The sequence below is a fragment of the Dinoponera quadriceps genome, unplaced genomic scaffold (assembly GCF_001313825.1).
Source record: "Dinoponera quadriceps isolate SergipeBrazil2010 unplaced genomic scaffold, ASM131382v1 scaffold1352, whole genome shotgun sequence".
NCBI lineage: Eukaryota > Metazoa > Arthropoda > Insecta > Hymenoptera > Formicidae > Dinoponera > Dinoponera quadriceps.
In genome coordinates, this window is record NW_014555567.1 from 1,020,240 (window position 1) to 1,042,288 (window position 22,049).

Here is a 22,049-nt window from a genome sequence, read left to right on the forward strand (position 1 = left end):
TTATAATTAATACAAATCGTGATGTAATTGCTACGGTAATTAGCAGCGATCAAGCGAGCGAGCGCGCAACTAATGATTAAACAAACTCGGTTCTCGATGCTAACCCGCACATTTCGCCGGTATACAGTCTTCGGTCGTGTCTCGGGTGACACGATGATTTATCGCTAGGTCTATTAGGCAGACGACTGACTCTATCGATTCTTACCTCGCCGCCGCCGTCGTTGGCCGGCTTGAATAGCATTTTCCATTCCGTAACGGTTAATGCCGCGCGTACTTCAAACGGAGTAGAAGGTCTACTTTAAAAATCGAAGCTTCGCGCATAATTCGCCCTGCACAGAGCGGCGGGGTCGTATAAAATTATGAATTATTCTCCTACTTCTCTCGAACGTTTCGCCGTCTCCCGACGGAATTGCAATAACGACCGTTCGTTTTTTCGAACTCCGCCAACTGTTGATTAGGGAATTCTTTATTACCGCGATAATTAGCCCCGCCGTGTTCGCGTTTTTCCTCCCGCGGCGGGACGAGCGTCGTTCGACGGCCGCGCTTTTTGCGCGCGTCGCGTCTGTGATTCCATTCGCGAGAATATAATTAAGCGCTTAAGACGAGGCTTATGCCGTCATCGTCGCGGATACAACGACCGATCGCGCGTCCCGACGTAAATTGGAGCGGCCGTCTACCCGCTAGTTACGAACATGACAAATGACTCAAACCGTCTACGCTCCATCGACCGTATATCCTAAATGTATTTTCTATGCGTGTCGCGCGCCGCCCACGTTATACACTGGCAAGAGAGTCCTCTTTCGACACAGTCCATGTCGATGCAGCTTTGTGCAGGTCCCTCGGTAAGTCACCTTTGTGCGCGTTAGGACTTATCATTATTGTTGGAAACGCGTGGGCGCGTTTAATATACACTCAAATTGAGTAGTCCGCTAGGGAGCCGGCCGTTCTCGTCGCGCTTATGTAAATTTTGACCATTCGTATACGCCCTGTGTGTACGCCCCGAGGATACGACGGATTAAGAGGCCGTTCTATTATTTCACGAACACGCTCTCTCTCTCTCTCTCTTTCTCTCCCTCGCTTTGACGTCTCGTACGCGTGATTTCCTTCTTTATGAAGTCAATGTATCGGAGTCGCCGGTCCATCCATTATACCAATGAGCAGCAATCACGTAATACGAGGCTAGCGTTAAACTGTTTGAAAGATTACCCTGTCCGGCTCGAGAACATAGCCCCGGGCGTTATTCTTGTTTCTGCAATGATTTTCTAGGGCCGAGAGAGTCCAAAGCACGCCGTTACGCTAACGTTCGTTTTATCGTCTCGTACTAATAATACAAGAAGAGCAGAGGAGAGAAAAAAAAAATAACACACATCCCGCGAGTTCGAATAGCGGTCGTTTGGTCGGTTAATTGTGCGTCTTAAATCTTGAATGGACTCGTTACGGCGCGAACTATTGCGGCGAGCCTATTGTATCGAACCGTAAATTGAGCGTGTTCACCAGCCCCCGACGAACTTGTTTTATTCCTGGATGTATCGACGAATGCAACGATATTTACAAACGGCCATTCTTCGGCGGAAATTCGATCGAACCGATATGTTTGTGTTCAATTACGAAATTTCGCCCCGGACCCCTCAATTAGCGCTGATATTATTTCGCGAATGCGCGCACGTCGAAACGCGCGCGTACCGTTCATTACAATGTGTCTTATTGCGAAATTGCAATTTCATATTATGCCACAAGCGAATCATTTATTACGTCGCATAATATGTTATTGGCTGCAGTTTACTCGAGTTATTTTTCGCGTTGCAGGTGCAGGTGTGCGAATATATGGCTTTTCGGGATCTCTCATCGTCCGGTAACGTATTGGTGGCTATCAGTCGAGAAAAAATAGCCACGTACGTTCCGCCGTTGAAATAACGCTGTATTTCATTTCCCGATGCCGAGCGGAGCCGTGAAGAAGAAAGAGTAAAAGAAGAAGAAAAAAAAAAGAGATGGAAGAAGAGAAAGAGAAAAAGCGCGCGGGCGGGAAGAAGAGGGAGAGGGCGGGGAAAAAAAATAAAATCCGTTAAATTTACGTCGCCGATAAAAAGGAAAATAAACGTGGCATCCTGCGCACGCGTTTACCCAAGGCGATCATCTTCGAGATTCAGGGCCCTCCCGCGCATTCGTGGAAACCGAAAGATTACTTATTTATGGTTTCCCCACTCGGTAAAGAAGGGATAGGAGCGCGCGGATACGTTTGATGTTGCCTCCGATCGTCTAGTTAAAGAGAGTGGCCGTTGATGGATTCGTTTTCCACGTAGGAAGGTTATTTATGAACTCTATGCGACTCTCTACGTCGGTCTCTACTGGGAACGACGTGGGCGTTTAGGATTCATCATGACCATGAATACGCGCCACGACGCGAGTGTCCGTTCGGTCCAGCGACGCGAACGAGAAACCGCCAACGGCGTGCATCGTAACGGCGACTGTCGTTATGTACGTGAAAATAAGAAATACGAAGACTGCGGTGTTGCTCGTAATAACGCTCGTAAAAAGAAACGAGAGAAGCGAGAAAGAGAGAGAAGGTGAGATCGCGCGTCGATAAATTCGTCGGCAGAGTTTCCGCGGAAGAGAGAGAGAGAGAGACATTATGCGAATTTAACGAGAGCCCGATCACCGACTGATACCGGGAAAACGCGCGGGATTATCTTTGCGAGACAATCGTGTATATTCGAGCGAGCTGTAACAGTGTTGCGCGAACTTTAACGTAGCAGCTCGGCCACGGTTATCCACGCCCCGGGCTATTTCCGCCAGGTCCGCCAATTAGCCGGTAATAATTTTCCCGCCGGTGCTGGTGACGCTCGCGGCCGCATCGGTAGCCTCATCCGCGATGCAAATTTTTCGCGTCAACAACGTGTACGCGCGAGTTATTCGGAACCGCGCGCGTTTAATTCTGCCGTGACCGGCTCGAAGTGCTTTGACACGATGACAATATCGTCGGGCGCCGGCGGCGCCGCCTGCCCCGCGCGCGCGTCGCTGTTCCCGACTATATTTTCTCTAAGTGCTGGCGGAGAGCGCAATAAACTGTACAACGGGACTGTGACGGCGGCTTTAGCGTCGGAGATGCCATCCACGCTAATACACTCGTGTTCGTGCCTGCCGTCGTTGGCCACAACGACAAAGAAGGAGCGACCCAGCCCCCGGGTGTCCTCCATTTTCCCCCGCTTCGCGTCGGCAATATTCCACGGTAGTTCTCTTTCTCTTTCTCTCTCTTTCGTGCACGCCCTCGAACTCGCAGAAAATGTATGATACGCCCACTCGTGGAGTTAAACCGCTATTTTTCTTGTGATAAATGAAATTGTTTCGCGCGCGCGAGCGAATGAACGAGCGAGTGCGCGCGCGCGGGGTGCTTGTCACGCTCGCGGAACGTTCTTCGAGTTTGCCCGGAGCTTCTCTCGAGTTTCCTTCCGGAACCGCTCTTCGAGAACTTCTCTCGGGATTAAATGGGGCCGGAAGAATGTGACCGCTTCGCCGGGCACACAGCTTCGTGTCTCGTGGCGTTACGAAAGCATCTTGATTGCGTCCGAGTGCAATCGCGCGCGTTCATAACTGTCGCGCCGTCACACGCATTGCGTGTTAAAGCGCGTTAACTGTAATCCAAGCGAACGAACTCACAGTGCAGCGTTCTACTTTAAGTTATCACATTTCCACGTACATTCCCATCAACGACATTTGAGTATGTAAACGACGAGGACGCTCTTTCTTTTCTTGGTGTAAGAGAGTCGTGGCTGAGAAGAGGAGCTTGTTTGGTACTTCATCCAGTTTGCCGGATTTATTAACAAGTTATTAGTGGTCGGGTCGTAGTCGAGTTGGCGATATGCGAAGTCAAAGTTGCCGTTGCCGGAGAGAGCCGGAGAGAAGTGCAAAGAAGAAGAGCAAGTACATTCCAGCGTGTGTGTGTGTGTGTATGTTTGCTTATCGCGTTTCTCATATCGGGAATCCGCCTGTCTCGCCGCGCGGAAAGTCTACCCGGCGCTCTAATTTCAGATTCAGAGCGTTCGACGTTCGACTGATCCCTTCGGCAAACGCTTCACACGTTCACGCAATATCTTCGCGGATCTCGACGCGGGGGAACTGCGCGTTTGGGCTTGCGCACCTTTGAGCGCTCTCGTCACCGGCGGACGCGATCCGTTTTCCCGGCCATTTCGCCGCGTTCCTTGCCGGGGAAAAATATCGGCGCGCTTTATAGCCCGGGCACGGAAATCCGTGGACTCCGAAATTGGCCGATCCTGTTGCGATCGGACGTCGAGCGACGAAATACTAGCGCGGTGATCGATGGGATCCCTGGGAGCGATCGCTCCCGGGGCACGACGCTTCGCGAAGCGATCGGGAAGTCCGATGATACGTCGGGAAACGCGTCGTCGCGGAAAGATAACGACAACATCACTACGTCGTGGCATAGTGACAGGAGGGTGATGGGGGAGGGAGACGTGGGACTGTGATCGAGTGTGCGCGAGAGCTCATTAAAACGCGATAAATCCATCCACATGTAAATCTAATCGAGCAGACAGAGCTGAGACGACATCGAACCACCGTTAACCACCGTCCGCGGGGGAGGGGACGGGGAGTCTTAAGCTCGAGCAGGAGTTCGCCTTTAACCGTCAGCGTGTACATCATCGCTGAATTCTCATCTAACGAGACGTAATCCCGGTGCTTTCGTGCTTGCGAAATACCGCGTTATGAGTATTTCATTGAGAACTCAAAGTGGTTGATTTGATATTCGGTTATCGATCGACCGATTTCATCTTCCGCTTTTATCACCAGAAACGGAGAAAGTATCGGAATTTGTAACACTATCGACAGATCAAATGTTATTTTCAATGGAGCCGCGTGCTCGTGGTTTAACTGTGTAACGTTCTGTTAAATCTTGCATTTAGAATACGAATGAGAACGATCATCGATTCGAAATGCATTTGACGTTATTTAGGAAAGCGGTATATCTGTGTTTTTTCTCATTTCAGTCCCGATTGTTACTATTGACGGTGTGGTCGGAAACAAAGCGCAGCTCCCTTGCGACATTCGTTCCGCCGATAACGATGAAGTCAGCATGGTGCTTTGGTACAAGGAAGGCACGAATGAGCCGATTTACAGGTAAGGAAGAGATTGGAAGTCATGTGTTTCTTAAAGCGCCATTCAGTATCGAATTCGAGAGCTCCAATTTCGAATTCTTACGTCCGCTCTCCTCACAAAATATACAGAGTGTTTCATAACATGTGGACACAATTTCAGAAACGATTTTATGACACAAAAATAACACAAAATTCATATAAACATTTGTCCTGTCTGACCTTGTTTCCGAGGCCCTTGTTACAAACGGTTTCACATTATGAAACACTCTCTATATCTTCCCCCAATACACGAGCGCACGAGAGATCCTTTCTCTCCACATTACAAATCCACGAATGTGCCGAAGGAGGATGCAATCGAGAAACAGCCTACCCTATGCAGAAATCGCCCACATTGTTCAGAAACGCGCGTTTTCCTGGGGAAATCAAAAAGGAATGAGTCAGAGGGCTCAGGTCCGGAAATTCCTCGCGTTATTTTCTACAGAGTGAAGTTCACTCGCCGTTTCGCTTCCACGGCCCGTAAAATTTTGCATATAGAATGGCGGCCGGTGCATCAACCGCGGGAGGGGGTGAGAACGGAGCACGGCGGAGAAGGGCCTCGTCGACGTTAGTATCCGGCAGGTCATATTTAAGAAATGTAATAAGGTGTAAGATATGTGCGGGGGGGTAGGTGGCGATGCATCGTTCCGGGGAAGGGCGGGGAGCGTCTGCGAAGAGATGCGAAGGGGAAAAGACCACCGAGCGAGGTCGTCGCTTGTTGTAAAGTCAGTTTAATCCTTGCCACGACGAGGAACTTTAAATTTAAAGGCGGCCGTCGTACTAAAGCGTCTCACCCCCCGGTCACCCCCAGCCAGCCGTTCTCGCGCGCGTACCCCCGGTCTCCTCCCTTCGCGGGACCTCTCGCAGTAAAATATTTATTGCGTGACATCGTGCCCGCTTATCGTACGAACGCCAGACAGTTAAGGAAAGGAAACTGCGGGACTACGCGGCTATGATCGCACATAGTCCCTCTCTCGGAGGGATCTCTCGTGCCTTCTTTATATATTCAGTGTCTTGTTCGCGCGATAGGGGTAAAACTTACGTGATACGTATACGCCGTGTCATCAAGATTCTGCCGAGCTGTCGCTCGTTCGAGAAGAGCGAACAGCGCCGTCTCGCAAATACCGGATTTCTCACGATCACTTCTTTGCTTAATCATATTAATATCACCGGTTCGCGATTATTCACGACCCTCGGGAGAGAATTTTTCCGCTCTACGTCATTTCGATATCGCGTCCGGGGCTTATATAGATTTTCGATTAAGTCCAACGATCGTCCGTGTTCACCACGATATGGATATTTGATCGCGATTATACGCGCACCGCTCATACATATATACGCGCACACACACACACCAGCTCTACGTGTTTTAACAGTACTCGATAATATCGAGCCCGACGAAGGCGTCCTGATCGCGAGAAACTCGGTGTAATATTTACAAGCTCTTCGGCGGCCTGCGCATTTTACTTTAATAGATAACACTTCGCAAAATCGAATCTACTCAATTCCATTCTACGTTTTCTCCCGAGAAAGTTTCAAGATACTTAGACCCGCCAAGGCAGCCCGGTAAATTTCTTTCCTCGCGTGAGACTTTTAAAGTGATCGGTTTCTTAGCGAGCAGCGCGCCGGGTGCGGTAGAAAGTAGCGGCTAAATAGAAGGCAACGAAAGACAGGCTCGCTCGCGGAGACGACGGGTGTTGCCTGAAACACCTCGACAACTCGAAAGTTTGTACAATTTTTTATCAAAGGAATTAATTTCGCGTCTTCATTAGGTATCGTATTCCCCGCTAGCACGCGATAATGCGTGTCCAGCCTCAACGTTAATCGTTCTACTCGCGCTTTATCGGGCGATAATTGAGACGACGCTCGTCCGTGCGCTCTCGCACGCCTCGATATAACTACCCCGCTCTCGGATGATTCCCGCGTAAAAAAGTAACATACACACACATACACACCGGCTTATCCGTGCGGCAATCTCCCAAGATAACGAAGAAACGCCTGTAGGCGACGCTTTTCCGGAAAGTCCCGACGAATCAGCCTCTCAAGTCGTGATCGACGAGTCGGGAGGATAGGCGACCGATCGATCTTGAGAGTCGCTCCGCGTCGATGAACGTCTCGAAGTCGGCGGAAGACCGATATGGGGAAAATCGCTTTTCAGGGTTATCGCTCGCGAGGAAAGTCGGTCGAACGTGTTATATCCGCGGCTGGTTCGTGCCGGGGCGACGAGGTCGGGTACGTGTACTCGACTGCTTCGAGGGCTGCCCTATCCGCGCTGGCCTGTCGACGAGGCGAGCGGGCGGACGGGCAGCGTCGGAGGCGCGTCACGGAAGCGCTCCGGCTCGTCTGCTGGAAGTGCGAAGTGGAAGAATTAAATCGTATTTCAACGTCAATGCCGCGGAAGCAAGCGTGAGAGCCGGGGGATAGCTTTGGGAATACTCAGTCACGAGCGAAAATCCGAACTCCCGTGCAGTCGCGGAACGCAATTTAACTTTTAGTCGCTCGCGAGGAGCGACCGACGGGCTCCGCGCTCGCTCTCCCCCGAGTTACCCTCTCTTCTTTCTGTCCCGCGCGGGCTCTCTTATATATCCCCCCCCCCCTCTAATCCGTCTCCCTTTGTCTCCATCCTAGCACACCGCGGATGCTTAATATGCAATCACGCACTGGGGATGGCTCCCCAGGTGATTCTCCGTACATAGACTCGCCCGTAGCACCGAGCGAATCGCGCCCGCGCGATTTCATCGCTCCGGGATAAAGACGCGTATGCTTGAACTTTGGTAGCTGAGAACGAATTTAACCCTCCCGTCTTACTCGCGTTTACGAAACATTTGCCGCATATTCAAATACGAAAACGGGGATTCTGCGAGATCAGATGCGTTTAAGATATCGCAAAATTACGAACGCGTACAAATTGCGTCGATCGTAATTTACTCGATACGATTTTGCAGAGAGGCTCGCTCGCGCGCGCCTGCAAATCTGTAACAGGCTAGAAATTCCGAAACGATGTTGCGCGTCCGCTCGCAAGTAGCCAGGAATACACATTCATCATTTATGCAACTGTAATTAATGCAATTACAAGCTTTCAATAACGACGTCAGTGTGCTATTTTAATTGACATGCTGCAATTATGTCGTAAATTATGGGATGATTAAATTGGCACAGTTTTTGATACATGAATAACGAGCAAAGTGGTAATTATCCGCGACAAATTGACTCTTATTACAGTGTATGCGTATTCTATCGGCGGTCGTTTCAGCGCGCTATGTCTATTAGCGAGAGAGAAACGTTGCAACTTTACATATCGCACCGATACGCCGGGCGTCGATGATTTCAACGATGCGGCATTAATTAATTGTATCGCGTTTCGCGCGCAACGATCGGCGAAGAACCGACGTGTTCGTCGCAGCTGAGCGAAGGAATCGATCGATTGTTGCAGCTTTGACGTCCGCGGCCGCCGGCAGTTCAACAACGCCCATCTCTGGTCGTCGCCCAAGGCATTGGGACCAAGAGCTTTTTTTATCACGGCGACGAATCCAGCACACCTCAGCATCGATCGGCTGGAGAGCAAAGACGAAGGGATCTATCGGTGCCGGGTGGACTTTAGAAACTCGCCGACGCGGAAACAAAAGATGAACCTAACCGTTATAGGTGAGTCGCATTGTTTTCCCCGCTCTGCGATCGAACTCGATCAAGCCGGCGATCGTGAGACAATTAAAATCGGCTCTTTTGATCAGGCGTGATAATGGCGGTCGCGTCGAGTGTGCGAACGAGCACCTTCGATCTCGTCCCGTGTGTGTCGCAAATAAGGTGACCAACCGTCCCGACAGAATCTTAAGCGCCATTCGCCCCGATTTCTCACTTATTTTATCATTTTATTTTATCACTGTATTTCAACAATATCTGTCTAATTGTAGACATAATTATTACTTATATTAAAACATAATATAAAAAGTTACGTTCCGTTGATTATGTTCTTTGATTTTATTTCAAGAATTTTACTACTCGGTTTTTATATACAAATTAATGATTATTTATATTAAAACGCAATAGGGAATTACGTTCAGTTGATCACTTGATCTCGATGATGAACAATGAATTATTATTTCACTCACCTACGTTTACTTATTCTTACTTACGTTTATCTAATTTATTTATCTTTTATTAAAAGTCCCGTTTTTGGTCGTGCCGATTTTTAAGACTGATATTCCGTAATTGGCTGATCAAGAATTAGTCATCCTAACGTAGTAAGCGCGTTCGCTTCCGCGACGCGTGTGCTTAACGCGGATCGATTCGAGTTCTCGTCGCCGTCCAGCCCCATTCGGTCATCGATACATTTCCTCTCGATACGTTTCGTGAGCGTTGACTTATGAACTCTCGGCACTTGCCGGCGCATAAATTAATCTCGGCGTAAGCCGCGGTTTGCTTCGCAAATTGAGCCGCTGCCGCGGTTATCTATACTTCGTAACTACGACCTGTTTTGGGACTGTTATAACAGTTAATTCCGCTACAACGTAGCAAGTTAACCCCCCGCTCGGATTCCACCGCACCGACCGCGCGCACACACATTGCTCTCACGTACGCCGACTGTCCCCCGTCTGTCTGTCGTTCGTTCGCTCGCTCGACGATCGATTAACATCCGCGCCGTTCTAACGACGCATGCTGTTCGCACAGTGCCTCCGTCGAAGCCGATAATATTGGATGAGAAGAGGAACGCTTGGAGCATCGAGAAGCCGTACAACGAGGGGAGCGACGTGAACCTGATTTGCGAGGTTAAAGGTGGCAAGCCGCTCCCGAAGCTGACGTGGTACCTCGACAACAACGTGATAGACGAGTCCTATCACTACAACGCCGAGACCGGGGCTACGGTTAACCACTTGGCGTATCCTAAAATCGGGCGACAGCATCACAAGGCGAGGTTGATCTGTCAGGCGAGCAACACGAATCTGGTGCAACCGCAAACCAAAGTGCTCATCCTCGACGTGAATCGTAAGTCACCGGCCATCCACGTACGCATTCCCCCTGCGTCCTTCCCCTCTGCAATCGTTATAATCGCGGGGCTTTTTCGCACGACGAACGTCAAGTGTCGCGTCCTCGTGACGACGCGCGGCGATTTCGCTCGTCGTAATGACGCGCCCCGTTAGTTGAACGACTCCCGGCGCGCTACGTGAAAATAGGTCTTCGCGAATTCTTACTGACGACGCGTCCGACACTCGTTCATCCCGCTACCAAGTCAACCAGGTGGTTCTCGTAAATAGCGCATCGCGAAGTACCTGCTTCGTCCGTAAACAAGAGGGTGGAAAAGTTTCGTTGTCACGTGTCACGGGCGAGAATTAGCGCTTAGTCAGCACGTTCGCCGCCGTTTCGCGAGAAAGGTGATGGCCTTCGGGGCTGTTTGAAACGGACCTCCGATTACCTCGATATACATATATCGATCGACGATCGGGAAAAAATGTTCCATTTACACGGCCTGATTTGTCAATCTTCCCAGAGTTGCATACTCTCGTGCAGTTTCTTCGTGACTCTAAGATGATTGCATAATTAGGAATCGCGCGGTCCGTCGGGAAACGCCAATTCGGTTCGCTTCGAAAAATCCATACGCGAGACTCGTCTGTCTCGTTCGCGAGCGCGCGCGAATCGATACGATATGAAATTTCGAAAGCGGCGCAAAAACGCAATTGTGTACAAAATTGCTGCAACCATCGTTGACCTCTGCGTTACATTATTATTTCCGATGTTATCTCGCACGGCAAACTGCTGTTTACGTTTTCTCATATTTTGCGTTACATATATAGCTCGGTCGTTAAGCATAAACGTGCCCAACGGATGTAAAGTGCCGCACATACGTAGTTCCGTGTAACCATTAATGTAAGTACGCAATTATTGCGTGCATAACGAGGTACGAGAGTTCTCCATTTGCGCATTGGGATAAACGCGAAGCGACCGACAGGTTGATGCGTTCTACCCGGGAAAAACGTTTAAACGCGTTCCACGTATTTTTCCTATCTAAGAACGGTATCTTCCCCGACGGCTGTCTCATTCTATTCGCGCTGACGATCGCGTCGCCGACGTCCGACGCTCTCTCGCTAACACATGATCGGGGTAAAAGCCGCGCTACGAGTTATAATTGTCACATACGACATTTCTCACTCCACATTCGTCGTTTTCGGCCCATTTATCGCGCCGAATATCCGAATGTCGGAATATCGACGGAGCGCGACGTTACGTAAGAAAATGAGTTCGAGAACGGCATCGCGCGCGGGAAGCGGCGCTAACAGGTCGATACTTCTCTTTGTTCCGCGGCCAGTTTTAGGCTGCTCTCTCGTGCACGGCTGGCGAATCGCACCAACGGTCACAGAGAGACATGCACCGAAGGCCTTTTCACGTGGTCCTGGTCGGGCCAGGGTATTCACGTGCTGAACCTATTAGTCGACCGGCCGAGATTGGCCGATGGAGATAACGGTAACGCCTCTCGCAAGACGGATCAGTGAATCGCGTGCCTCCTGGCCCGCAGCTTCGATTCCGTGTTTCCCCGTGAGCACTTGGCGTGCGACAGCGCGTCCGTGTTTGAGCGTTGTTGCCGGTCGATAGATGTGACGAGAACGCTCGCGGGTATACGCGTGTGCACGTTTATTGCTAAAGCCCGTGTACGCGCGAGGGTGGGTGTACGTACGTAAGAAGGTACTTGGGTGCGCTGAGATATCGTGTAAGCGGTGACTGGTGAGGGTTCGACTTGTAATGACCCAGTAACGTCGTTCCACACCAGAGGAACGGGGTATGAGGAGCTACACGGGGATAGAGAGAGAGGGAGGGAGAAGGATGGCGAGAAACTATTCGAACCCGGCGATAACGTTAATGTAAACACGCGTAAAAGCATTAGTACTCGACGGAGCTGCAAGAGGCGTTAATTCATGGCTGATTGATCTACACCGATCGCATCTTACTACCACGCCGGTGACACTTGACACACGCGTGAATGGCTGCGTGCGTCTGGTGCGTGCGTGGATTTGCCGTTTCTGTGCGTAGGGGAGACCTACCTGGCTATTTTGTCCGCCTGGCTTAGGAGCGCATTAAATACACGCGCGATACGAATCGCACGCCAACTTTGCTTAATAGTACGGCTAATAGCAGTATCGAAAGTGACATCAAATAGGGACACCGGTCGCTCTGCGTGCACCACCGATCTTATTAGAAATTAATCCTTAGCTCGCCACAGCAAGCGCGTCGCGGTAAAATTTTATATATATATATATATATATATATGTATAACCCTTTGCGTCTGAACCATAAGTGCTTTTTAAGGATCAAATATATGTTATCATCATAAGGATCATAAATCTGTCCTCTTTCTTTAATACGAGAACGCAAAGAGAGTTTTATGTTTTTACGCTTTTAACCGACGTGCTTTTTCATATTACAATTTTGGTATAATATTGACGTCTCTCGCTTATATTTGTGCATATAAATCACTAATTTCTCTCATTTCGAGACACGGAATGATATTGTTCTTTTAAAAAATGAACGTGCAAGTGTATAACTACGACTACGCTATTCGCTGGAAATCAACGCAATTTACGCTCTCTACGGTCCTACGCGTGCACTATATATAATATTCCACTCTGTGGGTGTTGAATTTCCACACTCACCATTTCGCGATGAACTCGACCGATGTCCAGCCGGGTCAACCGATGAAACCAGCCGCTGCACCCCGGACCGTCTCCGCTCGGTATCCGGAATTCCGCAGCGTCCAGTCTTCGTCGTCCTGCGTCGTCCCACGTTGATTGCGCTTCACTTCACTGTATTTCACTCGCGACTAACATTTACATTATAACGATTTATTTCGAAACGAAATTTACGGGTTAATTTAACGCAAAATTGGAATTTTTAAGATACTGAGATAAATATATTGCGATACGATTAATATCGGCAAATCAGAAATATATTTGCAAACTGTGAATTCTAAATAATAGCAAACTGAGATAAGTAATGTCTTTAACGCACGAAAACGAAAATAACAAAGGCAATATCTCGTTTACTCGATTTTCCGACAAATAGGTCTCTCATTTCTCGTTTCGAAAATTCACGACGCGTTATAATAACATTTCAACATATTCGTGACTCGAATAGCATGCAAAAATATCGATAATAAACACCGTGAAATTAAATCCGCATGCGAAATAATTACGTCATAACTATATATATATATAAATATACATATATATATATATATATATATATATATATATATGAAAGGTATAAAAACATAGAGATTAAAAGTCAATCGCGTTGATCGTAAAATTTACCAACGCGAACGAAGTAATCTTGTGTTCCGCAAATGTGCCGCAATTCGGCAACGCGCACTGTATATAGTTCGAAATAATTAAAGGATCGTACTGAATAAATAAATAGGTCAATCGATTAATTATATAATTTGAATTGAATATTAGTAGTAAAGAGTGAATGATTAAAATATTAGATTAATAAATTTTTCATAAAAATATATATTAAAATTAGATGCTGAGGAAAAAATATTTGACATTTTAAATATCTACTAAAGATGATATGAGCATTTGGAAAAACGATCCTTTGATTATTTTAAGCAGTTTATTTGTTTCAATAACTCATACACATACATGAACAGAAATCTACAGGCAAATTGCGTTGATTCCAACGATATCTTCGAAACAATGGCTACCTACTAACACATCCCAAATCTTTATATAAATCTGTTTTTCTCACTCACCGAATAATCCGGAACTCAAAGCCGGTCATATTTCGCTATTCAGATCTAAAACAAACAGTGATTTCACCGGTTAGATTTAGGGATTCGATTTAAAACGTATAAGTATGCGTAGAGATACGAGTGAATTAACCTTTCGTGGTCATAATTCGAATCATTTTGATAACTATATCTCGGCTTTTGATCGCGAAGTCACGTAGCAAGGATAGCGTGAACTTACCTTTGAGCCGACTCTGCTCGGCCCGAACCGGCTCTTTCGGTACTGCGTCTGCATCAGCTGCGTCCTTCGGACCTGCATCTGTCGTGCGACTGTGAACTCTATCAGGTCTGAAGTAAAAACAATTTTCTCGATTAGAGATAATAATTGTAGATTCGAAGAAAGAAAGTTAGAGTTAAGAAAGTTACATTGTTAGCACAGTGCTGACGATAATCCCGGAACGACGATCGCAGCGCGAATAGCGTGATTCATCGTTTTACATTATAACAAACGATTAAACCCGATTAATTTAAGAAAATCGAGAAGAATGGATGGTGCCGTCTGACGTGTTTACTCTCGCGCATCTAAAATTGTTATGATGGTGAGCGTTTCGCATACACATGTATACACACACGACGTTGTCCTACTAGAGGTCGCGCGATCTTCGACGTAAACTTTCCGTCAAATTCGAAGTAGGAAATAATTTTCCTAATTTACTGCAGTAATTTCTCAGTCTATAGGAATCACAATTGCGGATGCACCGATCTCACATTCGTTTCCTCACAAATTTAATAAAAATGAAACTCTTGATATTCGCACCTTTCAAATTTTACGTTGCTTTCATCACTCAGGATAATTCCGGCGTGATAATCGCAGCGTAAGTGAATTCTTTTTACGTCAACTTTGCATAATATAACAAAGTCGAACATAATGAGCAATGTAATATGATGTCTGCATTCACTCGTGTCGAGGATTGTTATGATCCTACATGCACTCGAGCGTGCAGCGTACCACAAATCGCGCGACTTTTGACGCAACACGTACGTGTGGATTTTTGACGTACGAGGATATTGAAAATATCGGCATATTCTATAGCCCTGGAATATGCTGTTAAAGTATCGTACGATAGTTTCAGGACATCCTATATACGGGGTGATAGTTCGCGGACAAGCAATCCTACCGGCCATATATAACCAGATAGTACAGTACACGCGGGCATACTCTCGCATGCGAATAATTTCGTACACTCCCGCGGGTGATGCCTATTAATTTATACATCGCGCGATGTATGCGCCGAATTCGTCCGATAGAACAAATAATAATAAGCATGCGTGCCCACGTTCCTGCGTGCTCGAGTGCGTATCAATTCATTCTTAATTGCCGCCGCATAAATCAAATGGAAATTTTCGTGAAATATTAAATGTTTTCGAACGATAAATTATTCTTCGCCGCGATCGAACCTTTCGCGTTCGCCATTCGAACCTGCACGAACCCTCCCGTTAACATTCAAAGATATATGTTCGTTTTACAATAACGAGTACAGACTCTATGGATCAAAGGGTACGCGAGGAAAGGTCTCGCATACTGTGCGATATTTTATGCACACATTAATGTACCACCCGCCGTTCTCTCCGATAAAATTCGATAATGAAAAATTATCGGAAGTAAGAAGAAAAGGAAAGAAACGGAAAAGAAAACGAACGAGCAGGCACGAGATGCGTGACGCGACTGGCGTGACGGAGGTCCTCGGAGCGGTCTGGCGCGCGACGCCGTATCGCGGCATGCAAATGCCCTTTGTTCGTAAATTTTTTCCGAGGGCGAAACAAACAGCGGCGCTGTTTCCGCGCTCGGCGATTCATACCGCGTGCCGCCAGTTAAGAATTAAAGTCAGCGCCAATGTGGCGATGGCTCGCTAGACTTGCCAATTGCAATTGCGCTAATTTGCATCCGGTCCGTGCGCTCAACGGCTCGCACACCAGGTACGCTCGTACGCACGCACGCAGGCGGCCACTTTCCACGCGCTCCTACGTTTATTCGCGCTCGGTCATGCGCGACGGGACTGTTCGTTTGATAATAATTAATAACCGTCCCAGCGGAGCCGCGCGGAACATCATCGTCATTCATCAGGGAGCTATCTCGACGTAGCTCCCTGATAGCGATAAGACCATCGAGGGGGGGAGAGAGAGAGATTCCTCGTCGCCAGCGGGCCATGTGTTTTTCGTCGTCGACTTCGCCCGAGCATTGATTTCAGGTCGGCTGCGGCGCCACCGCCGAGAGTCGCGCCGCGCTTTTCGACGGAGCAGGTGGCCGTTCAACCGCCTGGAAATAAATGGGAAGGTGCGAAGTCGGGTTTGATAAGTGCGCCGGACCCGGGGGCGTCGACTCATAGGGAATTATTCGAACAAACGATAAACGCTACGGCAAACACGCGTGAAACCATTAAGGCAGCGAGCGTTTAATTCACAGGCGGCGCTTGTTGTTCCCCGACGCGCCGGCATACGCAAATGGCATCGCGCCGCAGCGCGGCGCGTCGATAATATACGAGTAAAACCTGATGGATATACATTACGGTTGAACGATAAAATGAGTGGGAGGGGGGGGNGGGGGGGTTCTCTGCGCGCGTTCACCAAGGAGAAACAGTGCGCGTTCGCACGCGCTCTCTTTCCCTCTGAATTACGCCGCCAGGCAACTGGTTTGCTTTAATCAGCGCGCGGTGCTTTTCATCCCGCTAGCGATGAACATACATCGGACGTAAAATTTCAGTGGTTTCTTCAGCCAATGATCGGCAACATCCTGCGTCGTCCTGGGCGCTTTTACAGAACGTGTGCCGTTGTAAATGTTTCAAACGTGACGAGACGATCGCAGAGGGGATCGGCGATCGCATATTAATGAGCCATTTCGCGAAGAGATCGGGCATGCGAGCCGTATAGTGTTCAACGCGACTCTGGCAGAGCGGAACAATTTGTCAAACTTGTCGGCAATCGCTGAATTACGAACGACGGCAGAGCCACGAATGTCTCGATTGTCCGCAGATATCGTGGCGGTAATCAACCGGTCCCGGTTGTTCTTCCGAGCAACAGCGCCGACGTTGCGTGCCTTTGTTCTAATTGAACGTCAAAAATAGATACAATCTTTCCTCCCTCGTCCCTTAGGAACCGTAAGGCGCGATCACGATCGACGTACACGCGATGCCCGGCGGCGCATCGAATGATGGCCCCCGTCGATACAACTCGCGCCGCTATCGGACCCCTTTTCCACACTAGTATTTCAGCGCTACGCCGCGCTACCGTCGAATCGCAGTCGACATGTTTTAATTAAAGCCTAATCTTTGCCGAGACGCCGTCAATAAGAGAGACGTCTGCTCCAAGCGGATAATATCGAACGCGCGCAACAAAGCGGCTTCCACAATAGATCGCGTTATCGGTAGTATTCAAGCCGACAAAATAGATCCTCGATCGTCGGATGAACGGACGCGAAGCTTGATTATCCGAAGGAAGGAAGGTTCCTACGAGCGCAAATATATGGCAGGAGCAGAGCGGCGAGGGCCGTCAAACTCTGACTTTAAGTATGCGCGTATACGTGTCTGTATGCACGCCCTCGCGGTGTTTGCGGGTGAGTTTGTCGGGAAGAGGGTGCAGAGAGGAACGAAGGAACCAATTTCAGAGAAGTGGCCACCGACTAATGGCAATTAGGGGTTGTATGAGTGGCTGGTCGCGACGGCGCATAAGCGTGCGCTGGGATTTACGAGGACGACCACGCGACACTCAGCGTGGATATTACGAATGGCCCGAGAGCCGCCTTTGTCGCCGGCAAAGTACGCTCCTCGATCGTTCTAGATCGATACGGAAATATGGCGCGACAAGGCGCGAACCCATTAAGATGTATGCATGAGTTTGCACGCGAAGCGTGAGGTAATTTTGCAATCATAGAATTACGTTCTCTCATTAGTGGACATGGCAAAGTCGAATTGGTCACGTCGTGATATTAGGGTCAAGGACGGTCCCGTGTGTGGGAAGTAATGAAGCCTCAGCGTGAAAGGTTAAAAGCGCGCTGCGGAATAATTTCGTTCGGGGAATAAATCGTTCGGAGTAATTACGTTAATGATTCATCAATCTCTCTCTCGTAACTCGCGCGCATTTGTTGGAAAACCGTAGCGCGCAATCGTGACGAATACGTAGACGTCCGACTAAATTTCTAAATCACAGCCACGTGAAATATGGACCGCTAACGCAAATTGGAATCGGAAACGGATATTGGCCATCAACGGGAACACGCTCGCATTTTTGCACACGGGGAATTCACCACGGTCAGAAAACGTGCTATTCCGTATCGCGGTAGTATCAAGATTACGGAGACTGTTGGACGCTATTTCTGAATACGGCGGATTGCGAATCTCTCGGCCCTAAAGTGGATCTTAAAATAGTCATAACGACTGGTAGACACGAAGAAGAGTTGGTGCTTGAGGGGCCAATTACGAAGAAGTAACTATGGGCAGGTATTACGATCGAGTTTTGCGAGGCAAGAATGGGTAGTTAGAGTGTTCTACGGGCGCGCAAAAGTATCTCGATAGGAAGTACGACGGTAAAGAACGGACGACAAAAGCGACTACTCGCCTTTTAAGACGGTACGCTCGTCTTTTTGGAGATTTTCCGCGATGATTGTGGAACGGCTCCAGGATACGGCGTGGACCCTCTCTGTCTGTCTGTCTTTCTCTCTCTTAATCTGAGAATTAAATAATTAAAATTTATCACCGTGTCGTGCAAAGAGCAGAGTTTTAACCGCTGGTTTCGCGCGGTCCCCGACGAGACGGACCACGACGTTCTCTAATCCGTTTCGTCGCTCGCGAAGCCGTTCCGAAACAACGTCGTTCGGTTCGTCGCCAGACGAGGAAATCTCGGAATGATTTTGCGAATACGTTCCGCAGCTACCCGTGGAATTAGACACTCCGGTTTCGTCGTTATCCCGACCGTTTAATCTTATTCCCGGATTTTTCCCTGCACGGCGCCGCCGTTTTCCGTAGTAATAGCGCGCCGTTCTCTCCATTTCGTTCGCTAGGGGACAACTTCGAAACGGTGGCGATGCGCATACAGCTGATTAAATTAAGGACTCAGTTATGCACGAGGAAGATGCTTAACGATAGAACTTTATTTATCTTTGCAACATACGTACTTTCTAAACGATACAACAAAGACCGAGAAACATAAATTATGAGATGCGCCCTTATATAATGTATATATCCGACGCATATGTTTTTTGTTAAATGGCAATTTTTCATCTTACCTGGAGAAATCTAAGCGTCTTTTTCCTTTTAATGAAAGAATCTAAGAAAAGGGAATAAAATCAACAACCTACCGAATTATACGAAAAGAAGAAGAAAACAATCGAAATTTTACTGTTACAGTAAAGCCATTGGTAGTTCAAATCCTGACGAAGGAAGCGCGAGTCTCGGCCAACAAAAATTACGACGTGGAATGTCGTACGAGTGGTTCACGGCCGGAGGCAATGATCACATGGTGGAAGGCAAACAAGCCGATCAAGAAGATGGTTCAGAACGTAAGTTTTCTACATACACATACATGTCGCATGTAAATCACCTATGTGGTGAAATTGTACCGTAAAACGGAAATGGAAGTCGCTCTGAAGAAGAAAGCCGTGTCATTTAAATGCGACGAGGAGCAAACATTCTTACCTCCTTAATAAAAAGTTTCTCCCGGACTCTATTTGAAGATGTTAAACGTCGACACTCGGTTTCTAACTTTCCGGCGACGGAAGCAAATTTATAATGTCCTTGTTATAAAACGACGCAAGTAAAATTGAGGGTGAGTAAATTCAAGCGTCGGACTCTCAATACAAATGCCTTTCCCACTTCGCGCTGTAAAGCGCCATCCAAACGAGCGCCCGATTGTTACTCTCGAGTGAAAAAAGCTTATTCCATTATAATACGAAATGATGCTTTCCGTTATGCCGGTTTTGCCAGAATGATATATAGTCGAACGCGCGAAGATTACGATGGTATGTAGTAAAGTGGATCGACATGAGTACCTATGTATGCACATAGTCCGTATGTATTTTCACAAGCGAGTTTCGCGTTCCATTCGATTTCTCGCCGAGAAATTCGGCAAAACCGCTCACATGAAAGAGAAAGAGAGAGAGAGAGAGAGAATGCGTGGTTGATCCGCGAGTCATCCTTCTGAAAGTCCTAGTTCAGGAAAGTTGCGCCGAGTGTTTTTATCGGAACGTCTCATCGGTCGGATGTGAACATTCGTGTCGTCGAGCACCGAAAACGGTTAGGTGGGAGCATCGCTGAAGTACGCCGCACAATTCGGAGAGAAAATTCCTGAAATCGACGTCCCGCAACTTCTCGCAGTTTACGACGATTCGTCCAGAAGTTAGGACGATGCAGTTATTTCGTTTTTCTTGCGCGCGACTTCTCGCGCGGGCGCGCCCTCCTTTTTCGTCCGCCGCTCGTCTCCCAACGCCTCGATCCCCGACACCTTCACTCCGCAAAGAGAGAGAGAGAGAGAGAGAGAGCACGGAAGTTCGCGAACGATCCACTGGATCCCCAGCTTGATAAACTTTCAAGGTTTAACTTTCTTTTCCTATTTTCGACGTAGATGCGCCCTACCACTGTCCGTGGCATCTGGAGAGATGTTTCAGTAATGTTCGGAAATGTTAAATTTTTAAAATGTCTCCCCCTGAATGTAACTGTCGTTTATTTTGAAAAGCAACTTTGTCGCGGCCGTCTCTCACGAAGGCGTCGTGTGTTCACCCTTTCGCGGCTTGCATAGTCTATACACGCGGGAATAGATCGCAAGAGCGTCGATCGCATCGCGAATTCGTCAAAACGCGGATCGTGCGAATTTTATGTCGCATAAATCGCTAATTTCACGTGCGTAAAAGCGCATCAGCGGTACCTCACTTGTGAGAGTACTCTACATTTTAATGTATCAGGATTTTACGGTGACAGAACGGCATTACCGTTTTACGCTTATTCCATACATTTTTACTGCGCCATTATTTCGTGATCATCCACGAGCGAAAATGTTTCAAGCACTCGCGCGCGCGCCACGTTCTAGTATCGCGTATACAGCGACGACAGCATCGAGATTACTCCACAAAACGTTGTATTACGAATTTTTTCATGTTATTACTTGGATAAATACGTTTGCCCGTCGCGGACTTTTTAATACATTCCAGATTGAAAATGCCGGACAAACGCAAATTCCACGAGAGAACATCGCTACCGCGTGACGCGGGCGGGAATAAAAAATGTTTTTTCCCTTTTTTTTTTCACTCTGAACACCGCGATCTTGTCACGACGCTGAGAAATCGCGCGCATCTGTCATTCGCGAACTTGGTGTTTTTCGCTACACGCGTTTATACGTTTCGCGGCTTTATGTTCGTCGCGAAGTACAGGCAGTTACGAGAGGAAGGCGGACTCGAGAGCGATCGAGACGGAAACGCATTTACGCGACGTTTGAGCTTCGAGACGCGGCGCGAGATAGATTGATTAAAACGTTTATCTGTCACACATCCGCGCGACGTTCTCTTAGAAAGCGGAATACCACGCCGGTAACATTTGGTCGGCGTTTGCGAACAGTGTACGACCGTAACACGTCAGTCCGCGTACGATCTACCTGCGCGATATATCGATACCCGTGTGTCGGACTGTCCGGAGGGTTTTATCGGAAAATTCGATCGCGCGTTGCACCGAGGCGCACCAAAAGTGCAACGCGGCAAAGCTTACAAAAAAAAGAAAAAAAAACGCTAGAGAGATAGAGAAAGAGAGAACGGGAGAAATAGTGAGTGAGTGAGTGAGGCAATGATGGGTAGAGGTGTATAAGAGAGCGAGAGGCAGCGATGCCACATTCATCCTGACGAACCATTACTTCCATTCATCGTATTCGCGATACTGATGCGGATACGCGGCTTTTCCGATATATATGCCCGATGGTGCTATCATTAAAATGACATCGTGAAAGCGGGAGGGACCGTGATGGAGAGAGGAAGCGTCCGTCGGGGCGATGTGACCCGCACTCGCTCCGACCTCCATTTTCCGTCGCTCCTCTAAGCATCATAAATCTTGGAAAAAAAGAAGACCGTTAATTTCCCCCCCCCCCCTCTCTCTCTCTTTTATTTCGGCATCGCTTTTGGCCTAACGGCTCCCAACGATGTTAAATTAATATTAGCAGCG

General features: G+C 48.1%; 1 protein-coding gene across 1 annotated transcript in view; it reads left to right on the forward strand.

The window, feature by feature from the left end:
• The window catches only part of LOC106744730 (hemicentin-2-like), a 99,777-nt gene that overhangs the window by 56,151 nt on the left and 21,577 nt on the right, over window positions 1-22,049 (forward strand). The window contains exons 2-5 of the mRNA XM_014619725.1: window positions 5,001-5,130; window positions 8,578-8,789; window positions 9,813-10,127; window positions 19,257-19,408. Of these exons, the coding sequence (XP_014475211.1) occupies window positions 5,001-5,130; window positions 8,578-8,789; window positions 9,813-10,127; window positions 19,257-19,408 (809 nt within the window). The remainder of the gene's footprint in view (window positions 1-5,000; window positions 5,131-8,577; window positions 8,790-9,812; window positions 10,128-19,256; window positions 19,409-22,049) is intronic.